Source organism: Leptosomus discolor, chromosome Z (assembly GCF_034619465.1).
Source record: "Leptosomus discolor isolate bLepDis1 chromosome Z, bLepDis1.hap2, whole genome shotgun sequence".
Taxonomy (NCBI): Eukaryota; Metazoa; Chordata; class Aves; order Leptosomiformes; family Leptosomidae; genus Leptosomus; species Leptosomus discolor.
The window spans coordinates 1,766,147-1,791,144 of NC_141419.1; the positions used below are offsets into that span (position 1 = coordinate 1,766,147).

At 59.2% G+C, this 24,998-nt stretch overlaps 1 protein-coding gene across 1 annotated transcript; it reads right to left on the reverse strand.

The window, feature by feature from the left end:
• Positions 1 to 14,011: 14,011 nt before the first annotated feature.
• Positions 14,012 to 24,173, reverse strand: SERINC2 (serine incorporator 2). Its single transcript, XM_086479478.1, has 10 exons — positions 24,135 to 24,173; positions 17,127 to 17,288; positions 16,382 to 16,569; positions 16,196 to 16,275; positions 15,907 to 16,044; positions 15,628 to 15,797; positions 15,445 to 15,535; positions 15,176 to 15,311; positions 14,632 to 14,844; positions 14,012 to 14,150 (listed from the first exon to the last, which is right to left on the reverse strand). The coding sequence occupies exons 1-10, from the start codon at positions 24,171 to 24,173 to the stop codon at positions 14,012 to 14,014; spliced, it is 1,356 nt and encodes a 451-aa protein (XP_086335604.1).
• Between the last annotated feature and the right edge of the window lie 825 nt (positions 24,174 to 24,998).

Genomic DNA, 24,998 nt, shown 5'->3' on the forward strand with positions numbered 1-24,998 from the left:
CCACCTGGCAGTTGAGAACATGACTTTTATTGTCCTGGTGTAACAGTGCTGTGACAGCTCTGCCTGTGGAGGACGGAAGGGAGGCAGGTCTGCAGGGGCGAGTCACAACCATCATTAGCTTAAATAGCATATAGAGGTAAAAATGGACATACTTGCTGTTGTCCACGGACATACTCTGATTTGTGGTTAAAAGCTAGTCCTTATTTTGCAGCTACATCACTTGATTTAACAAAAAACTTATTTCTTCCCACAAACGTTGCCTCTTTCATAATGTCTTCCTCAAGAAAGCACTCCTTGGTGGAATTTAAGGATAATTATTGGCTGCTTGCTTTCTTCTAACCGCTGCTCAATCACAGAAGTCACACAATCGGTGACAAACACATTCTTAAGTATGGAAGGAGCTTTATTTAAAGCAAAAATATGATTCACCCTCAAATTTTACATTCAAAGTGCTTTAGAACATGAAAATATGTGGTGAACAAAGGAGGTCTTGCAGCCACATTTCCTAGGAAGCAAAAAGAACCATAATACTGAAATTATTATTCTTGCAACCTGAGGCAGACCTATGAGCTGCCCGTAAGAAAGCCTGGCAGGTTCAGTTGCACCCCAGCTTGCAAAAAGTCACCCCACCACGAGGTGTGTGCTCACGTTGGAGGAGAGCATTGCCAGACTGAGCCATCACACTAGCTCCAGCCCCCTGCTTCTCTCAACAGTCCTTGCTCACAGAAAACCCCCTTATTATTCTAAAAGGGGCAATTTCTATATTGCCTCGGCCCATTTAACAGCACTTGGCCTTTACAAAGCTCTTCTGAGTGGTGTCGTTAAGTCATTATTGCCATTGTCTTTTTTAACAAAGCCCTTTCTTTGATGAGACCAACTATCGACTGTGTGAATCCTTAAGGATTTCTTCCCACATACCTCCCAGACCCTCCTGCGTCTCTTTTTCCACTCAGCCTCCTTTGCTCTCCAGACCTTGCTTGTCTTTCTCCCCTCAGGCAGGACAGCCCAGCCAAGGGACTTCTGCCGAGGGGTGCACGGTGTCCCTGGAACAGAGCAGCTTCGCTACGGCCACATTCATGCTTCTCTCACAACGTCCCAGCACACAGCGCGGTCGCAAACAAGATCCAGCAGTCCCGCCTGCCAGCTTGCATCGTTTTTCAAAACCATATTAAGGCCCATCTTGCCCTTTCTTAAAAATAACGCTCATCAGGAATATTGCAGAGTGGGAATTGGCAGCCTGGGACTGATGCTCGCAGCCCCAAGAGTTTGTTTCTGGGGCTGAATCTCTGCTACTTCGCTGGGACTATGGCTCGCACCTGCCTAGGAAAGCTGCAACTCAGCACAGATTGAGCTGCTCGGTTCATAAAAAATCAGGGAAAAATTAACAAGCGCGTGCCCACCCTGAAGCTGCTTGGTTAGCAAAGCACGCGGCAGAGCGTAGAGCAAATCCTGGAAAACAAGCAGTCGTTAAACCCTCTTCACCCGGAACCTTTTCTGGGCCAGGCTGCAATGCTGGCGAGCGTTTCTCTGCAGCGAACTCCAAGAGGCTGGTTTCATAAAGAAAACAGGTTTATGCTGCTATTTGGGGGGGGGGGGTGTGCCAGAAAAAGACACCACCCCCCCCCCCCCCGAGCTGAGACAATGGCTGGGTTTTGTTTGGTTTCTGGTCCTACCTGTGGTCAAGAAGCACAATGTAGGAAGGAGAAGATGAAGCAGAGTGCTGAGAGGGAAGAGCATTGGTCTGGGACCAAAACACCGTATCTCCTGCTCTACGTGGGCTTCCTTGATGTCCTGGAGGAAGCCATCATGTCTCGGTGTCTCTGACTGTAAATAATGACAAAGGAAAGACAATAAAATCCGGTATCTTCATTAAATAATGCCTATGAATGTTCTTCATTAAATAGTGCCGCTCAGCACTCCTGTTCATGACTCTGAGCAGAGAAGGACTATGTTCCTTTTCCAGCTTGCACCGAAGCTGTCCCACCAACACGCTGGAGGACAGCACCGGCGCTCGCAGCGCTCTTCCAAATTCAGAGAGGTTGACACGAAAACCCAGGCAGCTCCTCACAAGGAAGAAGCACAAGCCCCCACGCTCAGGCTGAGCTGCTTGGTGGGACAGACAGGGGCCGGCACAAGGGGCTGGTGGGAGCTCAGCGAGAAGGAGAGCTGGGGGTTAGAGCCGATCACAAGCTGAGCGTGAGTCAGGCGTGTCAAGCTGTCACAGCCGATAAACAGCGCTTCGGGGGGTGTGAACAGCCGCAGAACTGCAAGACACGGGAAGGTGCTGGGCCGCTTGGGGGGGGTGTAAGGGGGCGCGCAGGCACGCAGTGCCGCCTGCCTGCGGAGCTGCAGCGAGGGACCCGCGGGGCACAGCTCCACCACGGCCCGTCCGGGGGGGTTTGCCTGGGGAGGATGCAGGGCCAGAAGGATTTAACTTTTCTCCAGGGGATTCAAGGCCCAGGGGAAGAAACTTCTGTCAGGAATGATGTGTTTAGGGTTGAGCGTGGCCCCACGTGGGTTTACAGCTACACCCCTGAGCTCCTGGGAGCAAACACGAGGTAATGTCCTAGGACAGCCGAGCGTGAGCAGGATGGGGCCTGGGCGCTCCCGTTCCTGCTGCAGCCGCAGGCAGCCCTGACGTGACACCACGCGTGACCCAGGACGGGCTCCGGGTGCAGAACCGTCTGCCCCAGGGCTGCGAGTGTCCTCAGGGCGCTCGTCGCGAGCAGCCGGGTGCTCCCAGGCTGGCTGGGCTGCACCAGCCTCGCAGGTAGCTGGAGGGATGGAGCGCGACCACGGCCACATCCCGCCTGGGAGACTGCAACTCCCCAGGCGAGAGCCTGAGCCGCTCGTTTGTTTTTGATATCCTCATGACAACCACAGCGCAAGACTGTGAGAAAGGGAGAGGCAGCCCGAGCAGCTGCCGGCCCCAGGGAGACGTGGGGACAAGCGCCCGGGCGCCCTGCACAGGACAGAGGCTCTTCCAGCAGATTTCTTTCCCTGTTCGGGTCCCTCTGGAGCAACCAGTCTAAGAAAGCACCCTCCCCTACCTCCTCCTTAGGCTTTATCTCCTGGGAAAAAAAAAACATGTCTGCTCGTTTCCTAGCCCCAGCTACCCCCCCAGCAGCGTTGCTGGAAGCGGGGGCTGCAGAGACGAGTTGTCCTCACGCAGGTCCCCGCGCCCACAGTCGCTGGAAGCATTGCTCGCTATCAGCTGAGCCTCACTCATTGCAGCCCCAGATGGTTTGCCGTGGGTGGGGATGCACCCCCCCACCCCCCCCCACCACCACCCCAGCCTCCCACTGCTGCCCACATCGTGCCCAGGGCTGGCAGCAGGGGAGAGGAGGGGGGGTGGCTGAGGCTGAGGTGCTGCTGCTGCCCCCCGGGCACTGCCTGTGTCACCCCCCTGGGACCTCAGCTCCCACAGAACTGATTTATTCGGACAAGGGCTAGCTCATGCATCCATTCGGCTGGCTCCCAGCAGCAGAGATTTGGGGGCTTTCACGGTTTCTAGCACACAAATGTGCGTTTGCAGGTTTTTAGGGAATCTGGCAAAAAGTCCTCCTCCTCCAAAATCCGGGAGGCAAAGTGAGCTGGCACCAAGGAAGAGCAACGCAAAGCCAACACCAGCAGCAGCCAGGTCTGGGGTCCTTTTGCAGCACCCAGAAGGGACTGTGGGCATCGCTGCACCGCAGCGTGTGGTCAGAGAGCAGGAGCTCAGGGCATCGCTGCGAGGGGAGGCCTCGTCCCTCCTCACTTCCCAGCTGCTTCCACCAGAAGAAACAAAAAGGCAGTGGGAAATTGCATGTCAGTCCTCCAGCTCAGACCCTCAAAGACACTTTGGTGCCTGAGCAGTGGAAGCTAAGCCCTTAAATCCTTCTGCAAATCCAGGCTGCAATCTTGTAGGAGCGGGCATTGCAGTGGCACCAAGGTTCACCCTCCCTGCACAGTGGAGGAAACAAGTCAGCCTGGAGCTTCACCCTCTCCAGAGCCCCAGTAAAGACTTCAGCGCAGAAAAAGACATTTACTGACACAAATGCACAGGTATCACACCACATTCGCATCACAACCTACTGCTTTTGCCCCCAGAACCTCCTGCACATTTAGTGTCACAGGCACTGCACTAAGATACGCCCATTCTGTTACGTGAACCTCCAGCCTGACTTGTTTCGGCTCCTGCCTTCATCCCCCCCCCCGCCCACTCCCCTGCCTGACCTCCTGCAAACCTGATAAATCACAGAAAAGGCCCAGAGCTCAGCAGAAATTGGTCCCTGCCTCTGGGCGTGTGCGTGCTCCCGTTCTGCCCCTAGCAAACCTCCAGAACTAATACACCTCTCCCATCCAGCAGCCACCCCAGCTCCCTCGTGCAGCGATATCCCCACGGCAGAGCGGTTCTCCACCAGCTGCCGGTCTCCCTGTGTTTGAGCAGCCCTGGGTTTAGCCCTGCAGGTGATATAACCAGCCTTTGGAAGAAGGTGGATAAGAGGCTGTGTGTGCTCAGCTGCTCCTTCCCGTGGATCAGTGGCACGGCCTTACTCAGCCCAAGCGACAAATTGTGCTAATTAAATGCAAGCTCAGGTTGCACCCGATTGCGAGTGTGAGCAGCACCGAGCAGCCTGGGAGGCTTCCCGCTCCCGCAGGTCCATGTGGTGATGAAGGGCAGCAGGATGGGGAGATGCCACCAGCCCCTGCTCAGGCCCTTCCCTCCCTTGCATGGAGGAGCCGGGAGGGCTGGCCGGCAGGAGCTCTGCGTGTGGAGCCATTCCTTTCAGCTGGAAGGCCATTTTGTTTGTTTATTTAATCCAATTTCCTCCAACTTAGTGAAACTGCCACAGTTCCCTTTGAACCTGATTTTTTTTTCAGCGCAAAAGCCGTTTTGCAGCAGCACAAAGAAACGGTGCTGCAGATGTTCCCCCGAGTTCCTGCGACAGCCCTGCTAGTTGTGATGTTACCTTATTTATTACTGACCCAAATTGTGCTGATTATTAACAGCCCGCCGGCGTTCGGAGGCCGGGATGGGACGGCAGCGCTGCGGAGCGGCGGACCCACGTGTGTTCCGTGCAGAGTTCAGTGCGTTCCCACTGCCGCGGCTCCAGGGTGATCTACACCACAGCTCGGGGTGTCCCGTGCAGTTTTGGGTGTCACAAATCCCAGTTAATAACCCCAGCACTGGCCTGGTTTCCTCTGCAACACTGGCCTCTTCTCCAAGCTGTTTGAACCCCTTGAATGGGGTATGAACTCCCCTTACTGGGGCTAGTGGGTCTGGGCTAGTGTGGGGTGCTGGGATTAGAGGTGGGGTGGGGCTGCGGTGCCCAAAGAGGAGGCAGTAACTGGGTTTGGGGATCGCTGCATCCCTTATGGCCAAGGGGAGGTGGGTGGAAGAGGCTGGGGGCCAGAAGGGTTGTGTCCCCTGCCGTTTTGCCCAAAAAAACCTGCTGCAACAGCGGCTGGAGGGCCCTGGGGACAGAAGAAGGACCATGGTCCTTCGGGTGCTTTCACTTCGTAGGCTTCGCAGGTGACAGACACCGGGGTGGGGAAAGGCTGAAGCGCGCGGCTGCCGTGTGACAGCGCTTGCCAGGGAGGCCAGGCTGCCATTCTGGGGACAAACACCAGGGCTGACGGAGCCATCTCCATCCCTTCAGGTAGCAGCAGCGACTTCCCCAGCCCAGCAGGGACTGTGGGACCCTGGGTAACCCACCCCACACCCTCCCCAGCGGTCAGCGGGACCAGCACCGCGGTCTGGAGCAGCAGGTTGGCTCGGTGGCCGGACTCTGGCCAGCCTGTCCTCATGCTGCCACATCCCCCAGCTGCATCAACGCTCCACCAAACCCCCCATCTGCTGCTGGGGCAGGGGGGTTCTGCTCGTGAACATCTTTGAGATGAGCAAGTTGTTTCTCTTTTTTTTTTTTTTTTTTTTGCGTTGAAATTCACTGCTAGAATTAGCACAAAAGGGAAGAAAATGTTCACTTTGCCGCATTAAGTCCCTCATTGTCCCTCGGCCTGGGATTGCCCCTCCTGGGCTCTATCGTTGGTGTCACCACTGCGGACCACCCCGCCGGAGGGAGAGCACTGCTGCTGCGGGACGTGGGGAGCTGCACATACCCGGCTGCAAGGGCAGAAGGGAATGAGTCAGAGAGGAGAAGGAGGGGGAGGGAGGCAGCTTATGAAAAGTCCTGGTTGTTACGGAGAGATGCGGGCAAAAAAAAGGAGAAAAAAAAGAGAAGGAAAAAACAGAACTGCCCTGGTGCTCCTGAGAAGACCCTGTGGAGGAGGGTGACGTCAGGGCAGCCTGTGCTTCCCACACTGCTGCCTTCGTCTCCAGCTCCGAGGGTCCCCAGACATCTGCGGCAGCCCTACGTGATGGGCGGCAGCGAGCCGGGCGGGAGGATGCTCTCTGGGACGGGGTTTCTCCAGGACCTGGAGCAAGCTGGGTCCTGGCAAAGCTGGGACGTGACGCGTCGCCTTATCACGGGTTGGGAGGAGGGAAGCGGAAAAAAAAAAAAAAAGAAAAAAAGTGGAAATGGGGCCTAGTTGAAAGAGCCAATGGTGCAAGCATCTGTCAGAGCAAATGTTTCCACTCCTTGCTCAGCCCCTCTGGGATCTTCTGAGCCGGGGGGCTCAGCCCCTCTCTTCCTTGAGCCACGTGACGCCGCGCTTGAGGGGATGCTTGGGGGCTTCTGGCCCCAATCCAAGCGCAGATGACATAGGGGGTGGCTGGGAGAAAAAGCACGGCAGCGGTGCTGTGTGCCTCGGAGAAACAGCCTCCCGAGAGCAGCCTGGGAGAGCCACCCCATGGAGTGTCACAGGGAGCTGGGCAGCCCCGGAACAGGCAGTGGGACCGTGGGATTTAGCTGGAAGAGGGTGGTTTTGCTGGAGAAGGGGAAGGAGACACCCTGTAACCTCCTGAAGTGCGTGTGTATGCAGGCTCCTACGATCAAGGGGGGGGGTGAAGGATGGGTTTTGCTTTATAGGGGACTGAAGCATGTGGGATGACACTGTGGCTGTTGCTTGGAGGAGCTGTGGGGTGCCCCATATGTACCCTGCTCCCCTAACCAGCTGCATGGGCAACAGGGAGGACCGCAGACTCCAAGCAAACTCACCTCCCCCTTGGCTGACTCTGTGTGGGCTGAGCAAGGATTTGGGGGTGTTCAGAGCTGGCTCCACGTCTCTGAGCCCAGTGTTCGTTGTAGTTTGGGATGTGGAAAAACCTCAGCGTGATGTGTTCCTCACCAGTGGAAACCCACCACGTGCCACAGCACCAGCAAGAGCTTGCAGGAGGGACCTCTTTGCAGCTGAGGCTTCAGCAGCTCCCACGCCAGGAAAAGGTCCCTGCAATGTTCCCTTTCTTGCACCAGCAGCCACGGCTCTTGGGCACCAGGAGGTCATGCACACGTCTGGAAAGGGCTCGAGGCTCCTGGGAACCGCTAATCATTGTACGGTGTGAGCTGTACGGGGTGTGGGAAACACCTGTCTTAAGAGCACTTCTGATGGGAAATCCTGAGCAATGCAGGTGGCAGCAGGACAGTAAGGGACATCTCCCCGGTGGCAGCAACCTGGAGCCGTGATGGTCAGCATTTGCAGATCAAAGCCCACTGAGAAAGTTCCTCAGCGCTGGCATGTCCACGCACCAGCTCCAGCCCACAGGGGTCTTTGTCCCCCTCCAGCCACCATCCCACCTTGCTGCTGAGCTCCTGCCAAGTCAGGGCCGGGATAGGTCCTTCCAGGAGCTCCGCAGTTTCCCATCGGGGTAAGCATCTCCCTGCCCCAGGGCCACTGTGGCTGCAGGGGTGGGTGTGTGCGGTGCAGAAACGAGCCTGCACTTGCTATGGGTTTCTCTGAGCATACGTGAGCCAGGCTAATGGGATGGAGAAGGTCACCAAAAGGGGTGACAGCGGGGTGGGGACCGGCAGCGGGACATCACGTCCCAGTGAGGACCAGTGAGACAGCCCCGCTGCACCCCAGGGAGCCGGTCACGTCCCCCAGGGCTGCGGCTCACCCTCCCTCTGACCGAGCTGCAAACGAGAAGACAACATTCGGTTTCTTTCTTTTTTTTTAAAAAAAAAAGGCCAGTTTTGGGTGGGTTTTATCCCCCCAAAAAACGCCTGCAAAGCTGCAGGGACTTGTGTGTGTTAGAGGAGCATGTGCTGGAATGAGGTTAGCCAGGGCGAGGCTGCTCCGCTGCCTTAGGGAGCTGCTGGAGATACAGTCTGTTCCCACTCACATCGGCAGATATTTATAGATACAGATGTTTCTCTAGCAGCAGGGTTCAAGCTTGATTTTTTTTTTTATTAATTTTTTTTTTCACTCCCTGTCTTCCTTCGCATCCCTCCTTTGCTCTTCAAAGCCATGCTGAAGGTAGAGAAAGCAGCTCCAGAAAGCAGCGGGGAGGCAGAGAAGCCACTGCCCTCTCTGAGGTCTTAGAAATAAAGCGTTCGAGCGGGTTGAGGTGCCCCTGCGTTCCCATGCAAGGCCACGGGAACCTTCTCCGAAACCCCCCAACCACCACCCCGGACCACGGCTGGCAGCTGGACCGGATCAAAGCAGGCTCTGCCTCCGGGCGCTGCAGCTGGAGAGCACCCAAGGGTGCGATATCAGCCCCGTTTCACCACGTGGAAACCACAGGGAGCGATGCTCCGGGGGCAGGGAGGGGGCTGAGCGCAGGGCCGGGTCCCCTGGAGCACCCCCGGTGCCTCCCCCAGCAGCGAACCTCCCCGTGCGCTGGACCAGGGGAAGCTTGGTCCATGCCAACACACAACAAATTGGGGCTAACTGGTGCTGGGCCATTCGCTCCCCGCTGTAGCGGGTTTGCTCCCCTCTGAGGGGTCCCTGTCACCCCTTCTGCGGGGCAGGGCTCAGCCCTGTCTCCTGCCCGTCGCTGCGGGCTCAAACACACCCCGAGGAGCCCTCGCAGGTGATGCCTGCCCGCAGGCACAGCCAAGCAGCCATGATTTCACAGCCTGGCTCGGCTGATTCCTCCTGCTGCTTTAACCTCACCGATTCCCCAGCGTCTTCCTACCCCGAGGAAGGTTGGTTGAACATCTTGGGAAAGAGAAAAGCCCCTCTGAAACAAATTCGGGCCACCGGGGGGACGCAGTGTTGGGTGATGCTGCTTCTGCCTCTGAGTGTTATCTTTGGAGGCTGGGCAATGGCTTTGCTCCACAATTAATTATACATGCTCTGTGGTCCGTCTGGGAGGCATTAATGGCTCCAGATGCGGATCGTGGGGCTCTGCGTGGCACTGTAAACATGCTGGAAGTCCAATTTGGATTTCCCCGGGTGCCTCATTTAAATGAATTATGTAAACGCTTTCCCCTCCTCTTTTGAGCAGAAGCCAGTCCGGCTGCTGCCCGATGTGTTAATCCCATGAATAAAATAAAAAACAAGGGAGACGGTGCATTAAAGAGAATAAACCGACGCTGCGGAGCCCCTGGCAGCGCTGGCAGCGCCGGGGGACCGGGGTGGGCAGGGGAGCGGTCTGGGACTGCAGCTGCCCCCATCACCTGGGAATTGCTGGGGGGGGCTCCCCCCTCTGGGAGGTCCTAAGTGCCTTGATGACCCAAGCAGCGCCGTGGCGGGGGACCGTCCCCATGCCTGGGTTTAAATTCAGTTTAATTTGGCAGCGCAGTGACCACAGTTATCTTTTGTAAAGCGGACTGCCCGGTGCTTTTGCCTGGGTTCCCCCGTTTCCCACGTTACCCTTATTTCCCCAACATCCATCATTCTGAGGTGCCCCCCCAAGGGGAGAGCAAATTGCAGCAATTAAAGCCCCCTCGGTAGATCACGCTGGTGCCGGTGCGTGGATTTCCCGGCACGTGCGTGGTGTGATCCTGCTTTCCAGGCTGGGGCTGTGGCTGAGGGAGGGAGGGGACCCGACCCAGGGCTGTGTTTTCGGCTGAGCAAAAGATGGCAGATGTTCGCTGATGAATTATTCACCCAGAAAATTAGAATGAAAAGGGCCACTTCTGAAACGAGGTGGCTCCGAGGGCCACGGGCTGGCCTATGCCCGCGAACGGACCGTTCGCTGCAGCCACCGGGATCTGGAGGCCGAAGGTGCTGTCAGAACAGGGCACGATTTGGGGACCTCTGCTTTGGAGACCTGGACCTCTCATCACTGGCAGAGCTGGAGTAACCAGACCCTGCTGTGTACTTGTTCAGTGCCCAGCGAGCCTCCCGAAAATACAGCTGCTGCTGCAGGGCGTACGCGCAGCACGGGGACATTTCCCTTCGGAAGCGACAATCTCCCCCCAAAAAAAGGAAGTTTTTTAGACCCTGGCTGACTCCGTGCCCGTTGCGCACCCCCCGCGCACGGAGGCTCCCCTCGGCGCATCCCTTTTCCATCAGGCCCGTGAAGCAAATCCACGGCTGGGGAATCCCAGGCGTAACGCGGGGCTGTCGGGCAGGGTGTGCCTCTCAGGGTGTCACCCGGCAGGAGGGGGACAGCCCGGGCTGGCCGCTCCCTGCAGCCTCTCCCAGGGACTCGGGTGAGCTCAGCGGGGATGCCCTGCTCCCCACCCTCCCTGCCTGCAGACGAGCGGCTGTTCGGACCCAAAACTCGATGTTATTTGCTAACGAGCAACTGCAGAACAGCCCCGACTCTCCATTCCCATGACAGGCCCTAGGAGGGGATGGTGAGGGCCCAGACTTTGAGCGTGAGCTTCACTCATGTTGTGCTTAGGCCTGGGGTTTTTTTACCATCAATCCATCTTTTTTTGTTATTTATTGGCATTAAAATACACGGCCAGGGCTGGCAATAGAAGCCAGGCTTCCCTGTGGATTGAACTCCTGCGTGGGATGCTCCGCGGCCGGATGAACGTGGATGGATAAATACAGTCGGATGGGACAGTCGCGTCATACAGGCAATAACTCACTGTGGGGAGGTTCTTCTCCACTGAAACCCAAAATCAAAGGATGCTGGAGGCGGCGTGGCTTGGCAGCCCAGCCAGAGTCCCGCTGCCTCACTTCCCTTAGTTGTTTCAGGGGCGCAGTGATCGTCACATCGAGGTGTATTTGCCAGTGGTTTGAAATATCTCCTAGAGAAAACAGCGAGCGAAGATTATTCATATTTAAAGAAATAACGGGTAGGAGGCATGACAGGAAAATAAATCCTGTGCAATCCAGACCTTCCCGAGCCAAGCCAGGGGAAGGAGCACGTTGCCACTCGCCATTGGGATACCCCAGCAGCGTCACGCCGGAGCTGTCTGGATACAGCTGGAGAGCCGAAAGAAAGAACAAGGACTTGATTTTTGTTTGAGAGACAGTCCCAGGGACGAGGCATTTTGGTGGTAGCTAGCGACTCGCTGCTGGCTCAGCTGGAGACAGAGTGGGACACCCTGTCACTGCGTCACCTCCAGCTGCTGCTGTGTCGCTGCTGGAACCGGAGCGGGTGCTGCTGGCTCTGCAGAGCCCTCCTCATCCTCGCAGAGGCTCCCTGGCCAGAGATGGCATTTGGGAGCCAAGGGCACGTTTCATGCAGCCCGTGCCTTGGGTTTATCTCCCGTTGGCTTGCTCTGGTTGGGCATGTCAGGAGGAGCTGCCCGCAGCCAAGGCACCAGGGCCCAGGGAGGGACGGCAGCAGGCGCAGGGTTTTTCTGCTCTCCTGAAAGGTGGGAAATGCAAAAGGCCAAACTCCTCAAGGGAAAGGTTTGAGCCTGTCCCCACAGGCTCCCCACGTTGCATTGGCAAGTGTCACTTGCCCAAGGTGCATATGAGGACATCGGCGTTGCACAGGTGCCACCCAGCTCCCCAGGGCGTTGCTGCTCTGCACTGCTGGTCTGCAGTGGGGGCTCCTGCAGCTCCCCCACCTTCATGGCGTGGGCTGGAGCAGTAAAGGCGGGAGGCACCTGCTAACGTGCTGCTGGGGGTGCATCTGTCCCCCAATTTCTGTCCAGGCTACACACCCCAGCGCTGCCTGTGCACCCCAGTGCAGGGTGCAGAACGAAGCACACACAATGGAGGGTGCAGGGGGAAGGGTGCAGGGTCCATGAGGCAGGGTGCAGGACACAAGGTGTAGGATGCAAAAGGCAGGATGCTGGGTGCAGAACACACGACGAAGGGTGCAGGATGAAGGGCTCAAGGCGGACGATGAAGGGCGCAGGATGAAGGGTGCAGAGCACAGGATGCAGGATGCAAGGTACAGTGTGCAGGCTACAGGATGCAGAGTGCAGGATGGAGGGTGCAGGCTGAGGGATGCAGGGCGCAGGATGCATGGTGCAGGGTGCAGGGAGCAGGATGCAGGGTGCGGGGTGCATGGTGCAGGGTGCGGGGAGCAGGATGCATGGTGCAGGGTGCGGGGAGCAGGATGCAGAGTGCGGGGTGCTGGGTGCAGGATGCATGGTGCGGGGTGCAAGGTGCGGAGTGCGGCATGCTGGGTGCAGAGTGCAGGACGCAGGGCGCGGGGTGCAGGGTGCTGAGTGCAGGATGCAGGGTGCGGGGTACAGGGTGCATGGTGCAGAGCGCTGGGTGCAGGAAGCAGGATGCAGGGTGCAGGTTGCATGGTGCGGGGTGCAGGATGCGGGGTGCGGGGTGCTAGGTGCGGGGTGCAGGGTGCAGGATGCGGGGTGCATGGTGCAGAGCGCTAGGTGCGGGAAGCAGGATGCAGGGTGCATGGTGCGGGGTGCGGGGTGCAGGGTGCATGGTGCGGGGTGCAGGGTGCATGGTGCGGGCTGCAGGATGCGGGCTGCAGGATGCGGGCTGCGGGGTGCATGGTGCGGAGTGCGGGCTGAGTGACGCGGGCCGCAGCACGTGCCGCCAGCGCCCCCTGGTGGCTGAGGACCGCCCCAGCCGCGCCGCCCGGCCCCGCCCCCTCCCGCCGCGGCCCCGCCCCCGGCCCCGCCCCTCCCGCACGGAGCCGGCCCGGCCGCGGCGAGGGGCCGAGTCGGGGCTGCGCGGGGGGCTGGGCCCTGCGGGGGGGGGGGGCAGTGGGCCCCCCTCCCCTCCCCTGGGCTCTGCAGGCCAGGGACCCCCCGGCAGAGCCCGCACCCGCCTGGGGTCGCCCCCGCGAGCGGGAGACACCCCCGCACGTCATGTGCACGTCCCAGCCCAGCCTGTACCCCAGCATGGCCCTCCCCCGGGCACCTGTGCACCCCACCGCCTTCTGCACCCCACCATGTGCTGCACCCCATGTTGTGCCCCCCACTTTGCTCACCGCCACCCGCCCCTGCGAGCAACGCGCCCTCCTCCAGCAGCGGCTCCCGGGGTGCCACGCGCTGGCAGCAGGGTCCGAGCCGCGATGCCACCCCGCCTGCACCCACGGGGCACCCAGCTGCGCCCTCACCCCGGCCTCAGGTCCGTGTCACACAGCCCCCTTCCTCCTCCACCCGCGCACCCAGCGCACGCACCAGGAAAGACCCCCGAAGGACAAATCTGCCAGGTTTATTCCAAACGAGACTCTACGAACGAGGCAAAGTGCTGGGGCCAGGCCAGCGCAGCCGGCGGGAAACCCAACCTGTGCTCCAGCGAGGACCGGGGACCCGTCCTCCCACGGGGACCACCGGGCAGGAGAGCCCTCAAGGAGCTGGGGCCACCATCGAGGCTGGGGGGATGCAGTGGGACATCTGCCGCCATCCACAAACCCCCGATACTGGTTGTCCTCCAGGCTCTTTGGGGAGGCCACACTGGCTGGGTCCTGGGTCCTGGCAGACGGCCGGTCCCCACAGCCCCTCCAAAAGGCACCGCGGTCCTGGGGCACCAAGCGAGATGTCAGCAGCTGGTGAAAACCAAGGCAAAGTCTCCACTAGAAGAAGAGAGTATGGAGGCACCACCAAAGGCACTAGACAAACACGGAGCTGGTAAGAGCCTTAAAAACATCAAGTCTTTCTCAGCCCTTGCTGATTTTCCCTGCTTGGCACTTCATCCCTTTCAAATTAAACCAGAAGACCTGCAAGAAGGCACCACCCAGCAGAACCGCTCCTGCGTGCAGAACCTGAGGCTAAGGCAGAGCTGGGGCTGTCCCCCACCTCGAGGGACAAGGCCACGATGGCTCCCACCCGGCGGCAGGATGCCCAGGGCCACCTTAGCTGAAGTCCCGGTCCGGCAGCACCAGCGGAGCCACCAAGGTCCAGAGGTAGAGCAGGAGCCCGGCCCAGCTGGAGCAGATCTTCACCCACACGGCCGTCCAGGGGCTCGTCAGCACCCGCAAGCTCTCGTCCGGCCTGAAACACCAAACAGGGGTGGCACCCGTCACCGTGCTGCAATGGGGTGGCACTCCTCTGCGCACCCCGAGCAGCAGCCACGCTGGGGAGGGACGGCGGCTGCGGGCAGCGAGCCGCGGGTGCGGTGCGAGGAGCGTGGAGGAGAGGAGCCCCGTGCCCGCACCCACGCAGCTCCCCCGGGGGATGCGACCCCAGTGCCGCAGCCAACAGCCCCCCCAGGGGCTGGGTCGCTGCTCCCCCCACATCCCGAGGGACGCCGGGCTGCGGCCGAGGAGCTGGCGAGCGCAGGCACAACCTGCCACAGGCAGCCCTGCGCTACCTAAAACCAATTAGCGCTGATTAGCGCGCGTTTCAAGCGGGCTCGCACACGGGCGCATCCCAGCAGAGAGCTCTGCCCAGCACAACAGCAGGGAGGGCACCGGGAGAAGTGGCCGCCGAGGAAAGGGGACAACTCCCCGGTCCCCACGGGCGCTCTGCCCACCTGTACCAGTTGGTGAGGGTCATCATGATGTAGAGAGCCGCGAGGAGGAGGCAGAGGTGGAAGAAGGTGTAGTTGTAGGACACGCCGTCCTGCTCGTTGTCGTAGGCGCGGTGCGGCCCGCTCTCCGCCGCCGCCGCCTCGCCGCCTGCCCCGGCCGCGCTCTCCTCCGTCAGCATCAGCTTGTTGACCTGCGGGTGGTCCGAGGAGCGGACGCTGCGAGCAGAGGGACGGCAGGCTCAGGGCTGCCTGTCCGCTGCCCCCCCCCGCCCCCCATGCCCACCCGCCTCTGGATGCCCTGCAGGGATGTCCCCAGGACAGGCAGGGCAGTTTTGGGGGATGCAACCCTAAAAGCTGCGCCCACAACCCCATAGCCTGCATCCCTGGGCACCGGGATGGCTCTGCAAGAGGTAATCGGGGACAAAAACCCCGGACCAAGCTGTGACCTCTCCTCCAGCATCACCTTTCCCTAAAAACCTCCCGATGCCTCTGCTCTGGGCAGGCAGAGGGACAGTGCCGTCCCCAGGGCCACGAGCCACGTCCTCACCTGATGAAGAGGGTGCAGAGGATGAAGATGATCAGCCCCACGATGCTCGGGGCATCCCACCAGGTTGTCAGCGGCTGGGTGGCCATCACGGAGACAGTGCTGTTCCTCACCAGCAGCGTGGGGTTACAGGTCTGCGCTGGGGGGGGACACGCAGGGGGTTCAGCACCTTTCCCCAGCCCCCAGAGACCCAGGGGGGCAAAGCACCCACCCCAGTGTGTGGTCCTGCCCTTGCTCTCCCCCTCCAGAACCCGAGGCCGCGTCCTGCTTACTTGGTACGTTGGCCAGGGCGGACCAGGTGACATAGATGGTGTAGAGGGTGATGAGGGACGCCTGCAGCAGCCCCGAGTGCGGCTGAGCATCCTGCAAACGCAAGGGTGGGTGCTCAGGGCTGGTCCTGTACCCTGCGGTGACACGGCCACCAGCCTCCCAGGTGCCCCTCACCACCACCTCACCTGGATCTTGGGCAGGATGGACACGGCCGAGACAATGAGGCAGAGGATGAGGTTGATGCTGATGAGGACCTTGCCCTCCGTGCAACCCTCGGGCTTGGTGTAATAGACGTAGAGCAGCGCTACGGCCGCAATGGAGGTGGCGTAGAAGATGAAGGTGACGACGCAAAGGGCTGGGGGAGACAGCAGAAAGGAAAGAGGCTGGAGCAGAGCCCCCAGTCCCCACCAGCTCAGTGTCACCCACCCCCAGGACGAGCACCCCCATCCCTCAGCCGTACCGACCTGCGTACCAGCCCTTGGCGTTGCTCTCGCCCGCGTTGCGCAGCCACAGCTGGCTCCAGGAGTGGGCGAAGTCGATGAGGAGAACGAGCTGGATGAGGATGAAGAGGAAGGAGCCAACCACACCAATGTAAAACCAGACTTGAGGAGGGGAAGAGACAAACCAGTTCAGAGCAGGGATAAGGGGAATTTGGCAGGGGCAGGCGGCAGCGGGGACGCCGACTCCAGCCCCAGGTTCGGTCCTGTGCTGAGGGCTAACCCTAACCAGAGGACAGCGCGGGCAGCTCCTCACCTGAGGTGAAGGCACCGTCGGGGATGTAGAAGGCCCCTACCGTGATCCCCACCAGCACCAGGAACTTGAAGAACCAGAAGCTGCGGGAGGAGAGAAGAGGCTGCAAGTGGGAACCCAGCGGGGAAAGGAGGGGGGGGGGCGGTCTGCCCCCCACCAGCACCCCCCCACCCAGGGACGAACGCTCACCCGTTCTGCACGGCGGCTCGCGGGTCCTTGCTGCTGCGTACACACACCATGATGGCAGCGAAGAGGAAGAAGAAGGCGGCCATGGCGAAGCCCATGCGGTACACGGCTTTGTGGCCCAGGAAGCTGCCGCAGTCGACGTGGGTCTGGACCCCCAGGACTGACCCGCTGCCTTCACAGAAGCCGGGGAGCTGCAAAGGCAACAGGAGGGAGAGCATCACCCCGGCAGCCCGCACCCACCGCGAGCCCTGCCGCCATCAAAGGTGGGCCAGCCCAGGGGTGCTCCAAGGCCACCCCTAAAGCGAGCGGTTGGCCTGCTTGGGGACAGCGGTGGGGTGACACAGCTAAAGCCACCCTGCAGGGCAGTGGAAAGCTGGGATGAAAACAGCACTTCCCAAAAAGCCTGGCCCAGCCTTCGCGTTGGCTCAATGGGCAGACCTCAGCTCTCTGCATCTGAAGTCCCCCCCTCCACGACCTGTAAGTCACTTGGCCAGTTGAACCCCAAAAACGGGCTGTTGGAAACTTCCCTGGGAGACCAGACAACGCATGAAATTACCCCACTGCATTTTCCCCTCTGTGGAAAACCAGGGTTAGTAACACCCTCTCCCAGTGAGATGCTCAGAAAAAAAGGAACAGAAGCAACATCATGCCCCAAAAATTCCCTTTCTGATTCAGCCTCACATAGCCACCACGAGCTAAACCTCTTCCCTGCAGTGACCAAGCCCTGTGACCTCCAGGACTTATTTACCTTGTGCAGCTCCTTCTCCACGCCAGGGATTATCATAATGATGGACACAAGGGTGCCAAGGAAGAGGAAGAAGGTGAAGAGGAGGCGGGAGACGGTGGAGTTCTTGGCCGAGGGGCAGCAGCCACAGAGAAGGCATGGCGCGGAGCCGCAGAGACAGGACACCTGCAGCGACAACGTCCCCGTGTCAGAGGGATCGAAACTGGCCCCAAAACACGTGCCCAGGTCGAACTGTAAGATCTGCCCAGGAATCCACACCGCTGCGCCAGGGGCTTGGCTTAGAGCTTCTCGCCAGCCAGCACCACAACCCCTGCGGGACCGCGTGGAAATGGCCCCAAATCCCCCCCAAATGTTGCTGCAAACCTAAAGAGCCGCAGGAACGGGTTCACTGCAATAACCAGCCAACTTGGAAAATCATAGAATCACAGAACGGTTTGGGCTGGAAAGGACCTTAAAGACCATCCAGTCCCACCCCCCTGCCCTGGGCAGGGACACCTCCCACCAGAGCAGGTCGCTCCCAGCCCCATCCAGCCTGGCCTTGAGCCCTGCCAGGGAGGGGGCAGCCACGGCTGCTCTGGGCAGCCTGGGCCAGGGCCTCACCGCCCTCACAGGGAAGAATTTCTTCCTAATATCTCATCTCAATCTCCCCTCTTTCAGTTTGAAACCGTCACCCCTCGTTCTATCCCTACCCTCCCTGATCAAGAGCCCCTCCCCACCTTTCCTGCAGCCCCCTTCAGGTACTGAAAGGCCACTATAAGGCCCCTCAGAGCCTTCTCTTCTCCAGGCTGAACTCTCTCAGCCTGTCCTCGTAGGAAAGGTGTTCCAACCCTCTGACCATCTCGTTAGCCCTCCTCTGGGCTCGCTCCAGCAGCTCCACGTCTCTCTTGTGTTGGGGGCTCCAGAGCTGGACGCAGTACCCCAGGTGGGGTCTCACAAGGGCAGAATCCCCTCCCTCGACCTGCTGGCCACACATCTTCTGATGCAGCCCAGCGTATGTGCTTGGCTTTGTGGGCTTCGAGCGCACATTGTCATTGAAAATGACACTGAGAGTCCCAGAGACACCCTCATCTTCTTTTTAGCTCGCCAGCAATTGCATTCAAAAAAAGGCTCCGGTCAAAACAAAGCACTGCCCTGCAGGAGCCTCCTTTCTTTACCACATAAAATGAGTTTGCAAAATAATTTAAGGCTGCCTTTTCAAGCTAATACTGGATGGGGAAAACACCGATATCAGCGTCATGGGGGAAAATGTTCTGCCATCCTTCCTCCTCCCAAAAGGTGAGGAAACAGGCACAGCATCCCTGGGAGTCTGCAGCGGGTCCTGGCTTCCCAAATCCAGCATCACCAGCCCCTTGCCCCAGGGGCTCCCGTTGCTGTGCCAGAGCCGAGTGCAGAGTGGCGAACTGGGGAAACCCCAGCTTAACGAAACCCAGCCTTATTACCTGGGAAAACACTGGGGAGGGTTTCCTGCACAAGGATCGCACAGAATAAGGCTTGCAGGGAGAAAAAGGAATTTTTTGTTAAACTATATTCTTAGACTTGCCTGCCTCCTGCAAGCCATCGCTGGAGGAGCGATAGGGAGATCCTGTTGGCATCCCACCAGCTGGGCTGGGCTGGGCTGGGCTGGGCTGGGCTGAGTTTTGCTGCTCAGCATACACTGTTCTCACCCGTTTATCCAACAGTTTGGGTATTTACCCGCCTATTTAATACCTACAAGGTGTGGGAGTGCCCCAGTCATCTGCCTTAGAGGAAGAACAGCCGCAGGGGTTTTGCACAACAGGTTTTAAAGCCCACGACGGGGCAGGAATGCAGGACTTGGCCAGCCCTGACTGTGGCATCCCTGATCCGGATGGGGAAGATTTTTCAGCCTCTTAATCACCCGCACCAGCCCTGGGATCTCCTGGCTCGCTGCCACATCCTAAAACTCCTATTTTCCCAAAAGAGTGTTAAGTTGGAGAATAAATAGGGCATTTTCAGGCAAGAGAATGGAAGAAGCTTTTTGGGGTGGGCTGTCACTGTTGGGTCACTAATCTGCTATGTCATGCAAGCACAAGGTCCCATGTGAAATATTTGGGAAAAAAATAGGGGAATAAGGTGTCTCTCAGGTTTGCATTGGAGATGCTGCACTCTCAGGAATTATCAGGGTTGGCTGGGAAGTAAAACCAACATCTTACATCAAGGCAAAGCAGGTGGCAATGTCCTCCTGGGCGCTGAACCAGGAGCCAGCGTTGACTTCACGTAAACAAACAGATGGGCTAAAGGGCTAAACAAAACCTCAAAGGACCCAAAAATTAAATTAAATCTAAATCCCCAGCTCTGCCCCACTCCCCACGGTGTGAGAGGGAACAGCGGGGCTCTTGGGACAGACAGCCCAAGCAACGCAACAGCAAAATACACCCCAAGCCCTCTAAAACAGGGAAACTTCAGGCTATTTCCTTTTTTTTTTGGTAATGCCTCGCTGAAGCCATCACAAGCCCACAGCCTCCCCCCTCCCACGGCCCACGCACCAGCCCAGGGAGCAATCCCCACGCGGGTGCTGGCAAGCCTTCAGCTACAGGTATTGGCTAGAGACTAACAGGAATTAAATATCTGGAGTTTGTTTAAAATACTACTGCTTCACTTCCCAAATATTCTTCTCCAGCTAAAATGCAGTCCCAAATTCACTTACTTCAAAATTTACAGCATTGGGCATTTTTAACCCCTGTATCAGAGGCAGCTTCTTCCTAGGAAATCCGGTGACCACCTCTGGTCCCCAGCAAACTACTCTCCCTCTATTTACAAGCTAACTTAATTGATTTATTTTGCTTTCAATACTTCATTTCTTCCCTTTGAACAGCTCTTCCTCTCCAGCACTTGAGACACATCAGCCGCCCAGATGCACTTGCAAGCAGAAGGGTTCAGTTCTCTCCCACTATTAAGGGATGTGCATATGTTGAGTGTTTATTACAGCTATGTACTTCCTAATTATGCCCAGCAATCAATTAAATGTCACTCAGCATCACCTCAGATATACATTTCTCATTGCTAAAACTAGTGCAAAAACCGGACGTGGCAGAACAGAAAACCAGATGTTGAGCTGCTGCGTGAGCAGGACATCAAACCTGCAGCTCCCCCACCAGGGATGCTCACGGATGCTCATGAGCGATCACTTTGATGCCCCCAAATCACTAGCAGCGGCTTTGAATTTCTTTTTTAAACATAAGCACATCATTATTTGAGAAAAATCTCCTCCTTCACAATTTATTCCTCATTACCCACATCCCAGCCCCACGTCCCAGCCCCAGCAGAGGCTGTGTTGAGCTGACGGTACCCATGGGAGCCAGGGCGGGTGAGAGAGCCCTCGCATCCCCCAGGGACACTCATCCCACCTCTCCAGCAGCTGCTCAAGGGACACCACTTCATGTTTTCAATTTGAAAGGAGGACAAAATGGCCTTCAATTAGAGACTGCTTCCTTTCAGGCTCGTTAAATGCATGACTTGCGTAAGAATGCATTTAAAATGTGCCAGTGTTACTGTATTTCCCCTTTAAATTTAAAAAAAAAAAAAACAAAACAGAGAACAACAATAAAATTCCCTTTTAATGCAGAATTACTGCATTATTTACCCTGGCATAGCAAAGCACCCCAGCACACCGTTAACTTTAAGCCCATCAATACCTCCAGCTCCTCTCCTTTCAGTGCCAACTTCTTAAAAGCACCCGTCCCAAAATCCCTGAAACTGGCCTGGAAAATCATGACATTTGTTGTCGTTCAGGAGGCTGCTGGATTTGGGGGTTCAGCCCCACATCCAAGCATCACCAAAAACTTGCAGGAGGCACAGCCTTGGACACCACGTTTTCCCTGGGTGGAGGGGGCCGAAGGGGTGTCCGCAGGGCCGTGATGGAGCTGGGCTGACGGGAAACCCTCGCTCCACGTGCAGCCCCCAAACCCTGTGGCTGACCTCTGGGAAAGCTGCAGGAGGATGAGGCAGTTTCTAGTACGAGGTTTTGGGGAGCCCACAGCATCCCTGGAGCCTGCCGGAGGCTTATTTTCAAGGACAGCTCTTAGAAGGCGAAGCTCCGCGGCTGTATTTCAGGTTTTACAGCCTCTCGCAACCACGGGAACGGGGTACAGCAGCCCCGTCCCGCTGACCTGCTTTGTGCAGCAGTAATCGGAGAGTCCCGTGTCACCAGAGGCCTTTTTTCACAGCTCCCGGTGCCCTTCTTGGGTATCCCCCGCTAAGCTCCTTCGCAAAGGAAGCGGATCCCTTGTGCCACACGCTAACCCGACCTGCTGCCCGGGCACCTCTTGAATTCAGTCTTTTTCCTTAAAAAGCAAGTGGGTGAAGTGCAAGGAAAATCCTCCCGTGTTAAGGCAGCAGGGGACACGCTCTGATACACCTCCTTTCAAAGGTGCCCGTAAGTACGAACGTGGCCAGCAGCCAAACAGCAGGATGGAAAAAGCCAGCCGAGGGAAGTGGCTGCTGCACGAGGAAGCCTTGGGTTTCAGCCACTGCAGATGAAAGATTAATCTCTCCAGTTTCACTGTCGACTTCCTCGTTAAATCCAGTTCACCTCCAGCACGGCTTGCGCGTAAGGGCTGCTGTGCCTCCCCTGCCTGGTGACTGGGAGAGCGCGGCCAGAGCCGGACAAGCACTGTCTGCCCAGTCCCACACAGGGAAACGCAACACCACCGCCCCAAAAACACCAGTCCGACTACACCAGCCCAACTACACCGGCTCAACCACGCCAGCCCAGCAGCACCAAGCCAACAACACGCCTTCTGCAAGCTGCCCTCACCCCAGCAAACCCAGGGAGGCACAGACTGAGTCAACCCAAAGCAATGCCGAGCCACCGGTCTTTACCTCCTGTTAAATTAATGAGCTGGCTGGTTAATCAGACAGGCACAGGTCTGGGAGGCTGGTGGTGGCTCTCACACCCGGCAGGTGGCTTTGCAGTGGTACAACGAGGCTGACAGTCCCCACAAGGTGCCCAAACCATGCCAGAGGGCTGCACGCGCCCCCGGGGTTTGCTTTGGCTTCAGCAGGCTTCTGCCGGCAACACCAACCCTGTCCCCTAAGGCAGGCGGCTCAGAGGACCGCGCCGCTCGTGGCAGCGGTGGGCAGGGGCTGGCAAATCGCTGGGGGCACAAAAAGGGAATTTTTTTCTTGCGTGGTGCAAAGTTTCACTTGGGAACAGCTGAAGAGACAGCTGGCAATCCGACGCTGCTTTGAGTGAAATGATGCAGGCTGACCAGAAGGAGTTAGTTCAGATTTTCTTATTAAAAATTAAAAAAAATACAAAGATTGGGGTTTTTGTTTGGTTTTGCGGGTGGTTCCCCCCCCCCCCCCCCCCTCCTTGTGGTCTTGCAGTTCAAAATTGAGCTAAAACACCCTTTTAGTCAACCAGCTTCACTGGAAGGAAGAGAACTAAACCTATATAGCAACTCTATCCTGTCACCATGGCCAGAATAGTTTTTTGAGGGAAAAAAATTTATAATTAGGCCAGAAACCTCCCCAGGCCTGCTTTCGAGTCACTCCCAGCTTTTCCAATACCTGCCCATGAGGAAAAGTATTGGCCGTGTGGTACAGACAGAGGCCTTGCAGACAGCCCTCCGTCCAGTCTGCCACTTCAAAAGCTCCCGTTCGTTAAACCTCCGACATTTCGAAAGCTCCCGGTCGTTAAACCTCCAGAACTTTGAGGTCAGGTTGTGACACCGGCCCCGTTCCCAGGTTTCCAGGCCGGCGGCTCCCGGGTTGGTTTCCCAGCCCTGCCTTGGCCCCGCGCCCGCAGGTGAGGCAACACCAGGAAGGGCAACACCGGCCGTCGGCAGCCGCCTGTGTCACCGGGCACGCCACCCCGAATCACACACCCTGCGTCACCAGGCACAGCACCCCGAATCACACACCCTGCGTCACCGGGCACGCCACCCCGAATCACACACCCTGCGTCACCGGGCACGGCACCCCGAATCACACACCCTGTGCCAGGCCACGGCACCCCACACGGGGCTCCCTTACCCACAGACCTGTACCCCCACCCCAGCTCCTTCTTCGGGGCTCAGCAGTGAGAACCAAGCAGGACCCCCGGCTCCTCAGCATCGCATGGGTGCAGCAGGACTGGACCCCCCCCCCGTGTATCAGGGCAGGGGGGCCAGGACCCCCCCACTCCCCCAGGGGGAGCAAGACATCCCTCCTCCGGCTCCCCACACCCCCAAGGCGCACGGGGGTGCACCACCCCAGGCACCCTCAGACTCCACGTTCCCCTCGACCATGGCGTTCATGAGCCCCAGGGTTCTCTGGGGTGAACCCTCCGGGTCTCCCCTGGACACCCCTGGGTGCAGGAAGATGCCCTGCTCCGGGTGTTCCCTGCATCCCCTGAGGCACAGAAGGGTGCATCCCCCCGGGTGTTCCCTGCATCCCCCCGGGTGTTCCCTGCATCCCCCGAGGCACAGAGGGGTGCATCCCCCCGGGTTTTCCCTGCATCCCCCCAGGTGTTCCCTGCATCCCCCGAGGCACAGAGGGGTGCATCCCCCCGGGAGTCCCCTGAATCCCCCCAAGGCACAGAGGGGTGCATCCCCCCAGGAGTGCCCTGCATCCCCCGAGGCACAGAGGGCTGCATCCCTCCCATGGTCCCCTGAATCTCCCGAGGCACAGAGGGCTGTGTCCCCCCGGGGTCCCCTGCATCCCCCGAGGCACAGAGGGCTGTGTCCCCCCGGGGGTGACCCCTGCATCCCCCACGTACACAGGGCTGCATCCCCTCGGGGGTCCCCTGCACCCCCCCGGCTGCAGCGCGCCGCACCCTCCGGGCTTCCCTTGGACACCCCCCCCCCCCCCCCGCCGCGTCTCCTCCGCCCCCCTGGGTGTGCCAGGGCACATCCCCGCGGTGCCCCTCAGACCCCCCGGGGCCTCCCCTGAACCCTCCCCCCCCCCCCCCCCGCCTCCGGCGCCGCGCCCGCCGCTGCGGCGCTCGCCGCGGGCACAGCCCCGCTCCCCTCCCGGTTCCCTCTCGGTGTCCCGGCCGGTCGGGGCACTCACGCAGCTGAGCAGGGAGCAGACGCCGAGACAGGCCCCCATGGCGCGGCCGCCGCCGCCCCCCGCCCCGCTCCCCTCCGCCGCCGCCGCCGCCGCCGCCGCCGCCGCGCTGGCTCCGCCCGGGCCGGCCCCGGGGCCCCGAGCTCCCGCCGCGCCTCCCCCGGGGCGGCCCCTGCGGCGGCGGGGCGGGGGCAGCAGCGCCGGGGCGGGTCCCACCGGGCGGCGGTGGGAGCCCCTGCACCCCCGCCCCGAGCCCCTCGGACCCGGGAAGCGGCTGCCCCGGCCCTTCCTTCACCGTTTGCCGCCCCACCGACGCCATGAGCCCGAGCGGGGGGGTCTGGGGTGCCCCCCCCCTCGGGGGTTTGCTTTCCCTGGGGAGGGGTCGGCTCCTCTGAAGGCAGCTCAGGGTCCCGAGGGGTGTTTTGAGTGTGTTCGCTGTGAACTGGGTGCCCTCGGAAAGGCCGGGTCGGGTCCCCACCGGCGCTTGTCCCCAGGGCAGCTGAGGGTGCTGCAGGGAGCCGCCGGGGGTCCCCCGGCACTCGGCTCCAGGAGGGACATTGATGAAGGCCGGTGACTTGTCACGGGTCAATGCTGCTGGGGTGGCCTTGCTGGGAGCTGCCGAGGGGAGACACGGGGTCAGCAGCTGCACTTGAGGCCCGGGAAGAGCAGAGTGCGGGGCTACTCCTGGACTTCAAGTCCTCCAGCTCCAGCACACCCACCAGCTCCAGCACACCCACCAGCTCCAGCACACCCACCAGCTCCAGCATATCCACCAGCTCCAGCATATCCACCAGCTCCAGCATATCCACCAACTCCAGCATATCCACCAGCTCCAGCATATCCACCAACTCCAGCACACCCACCAGC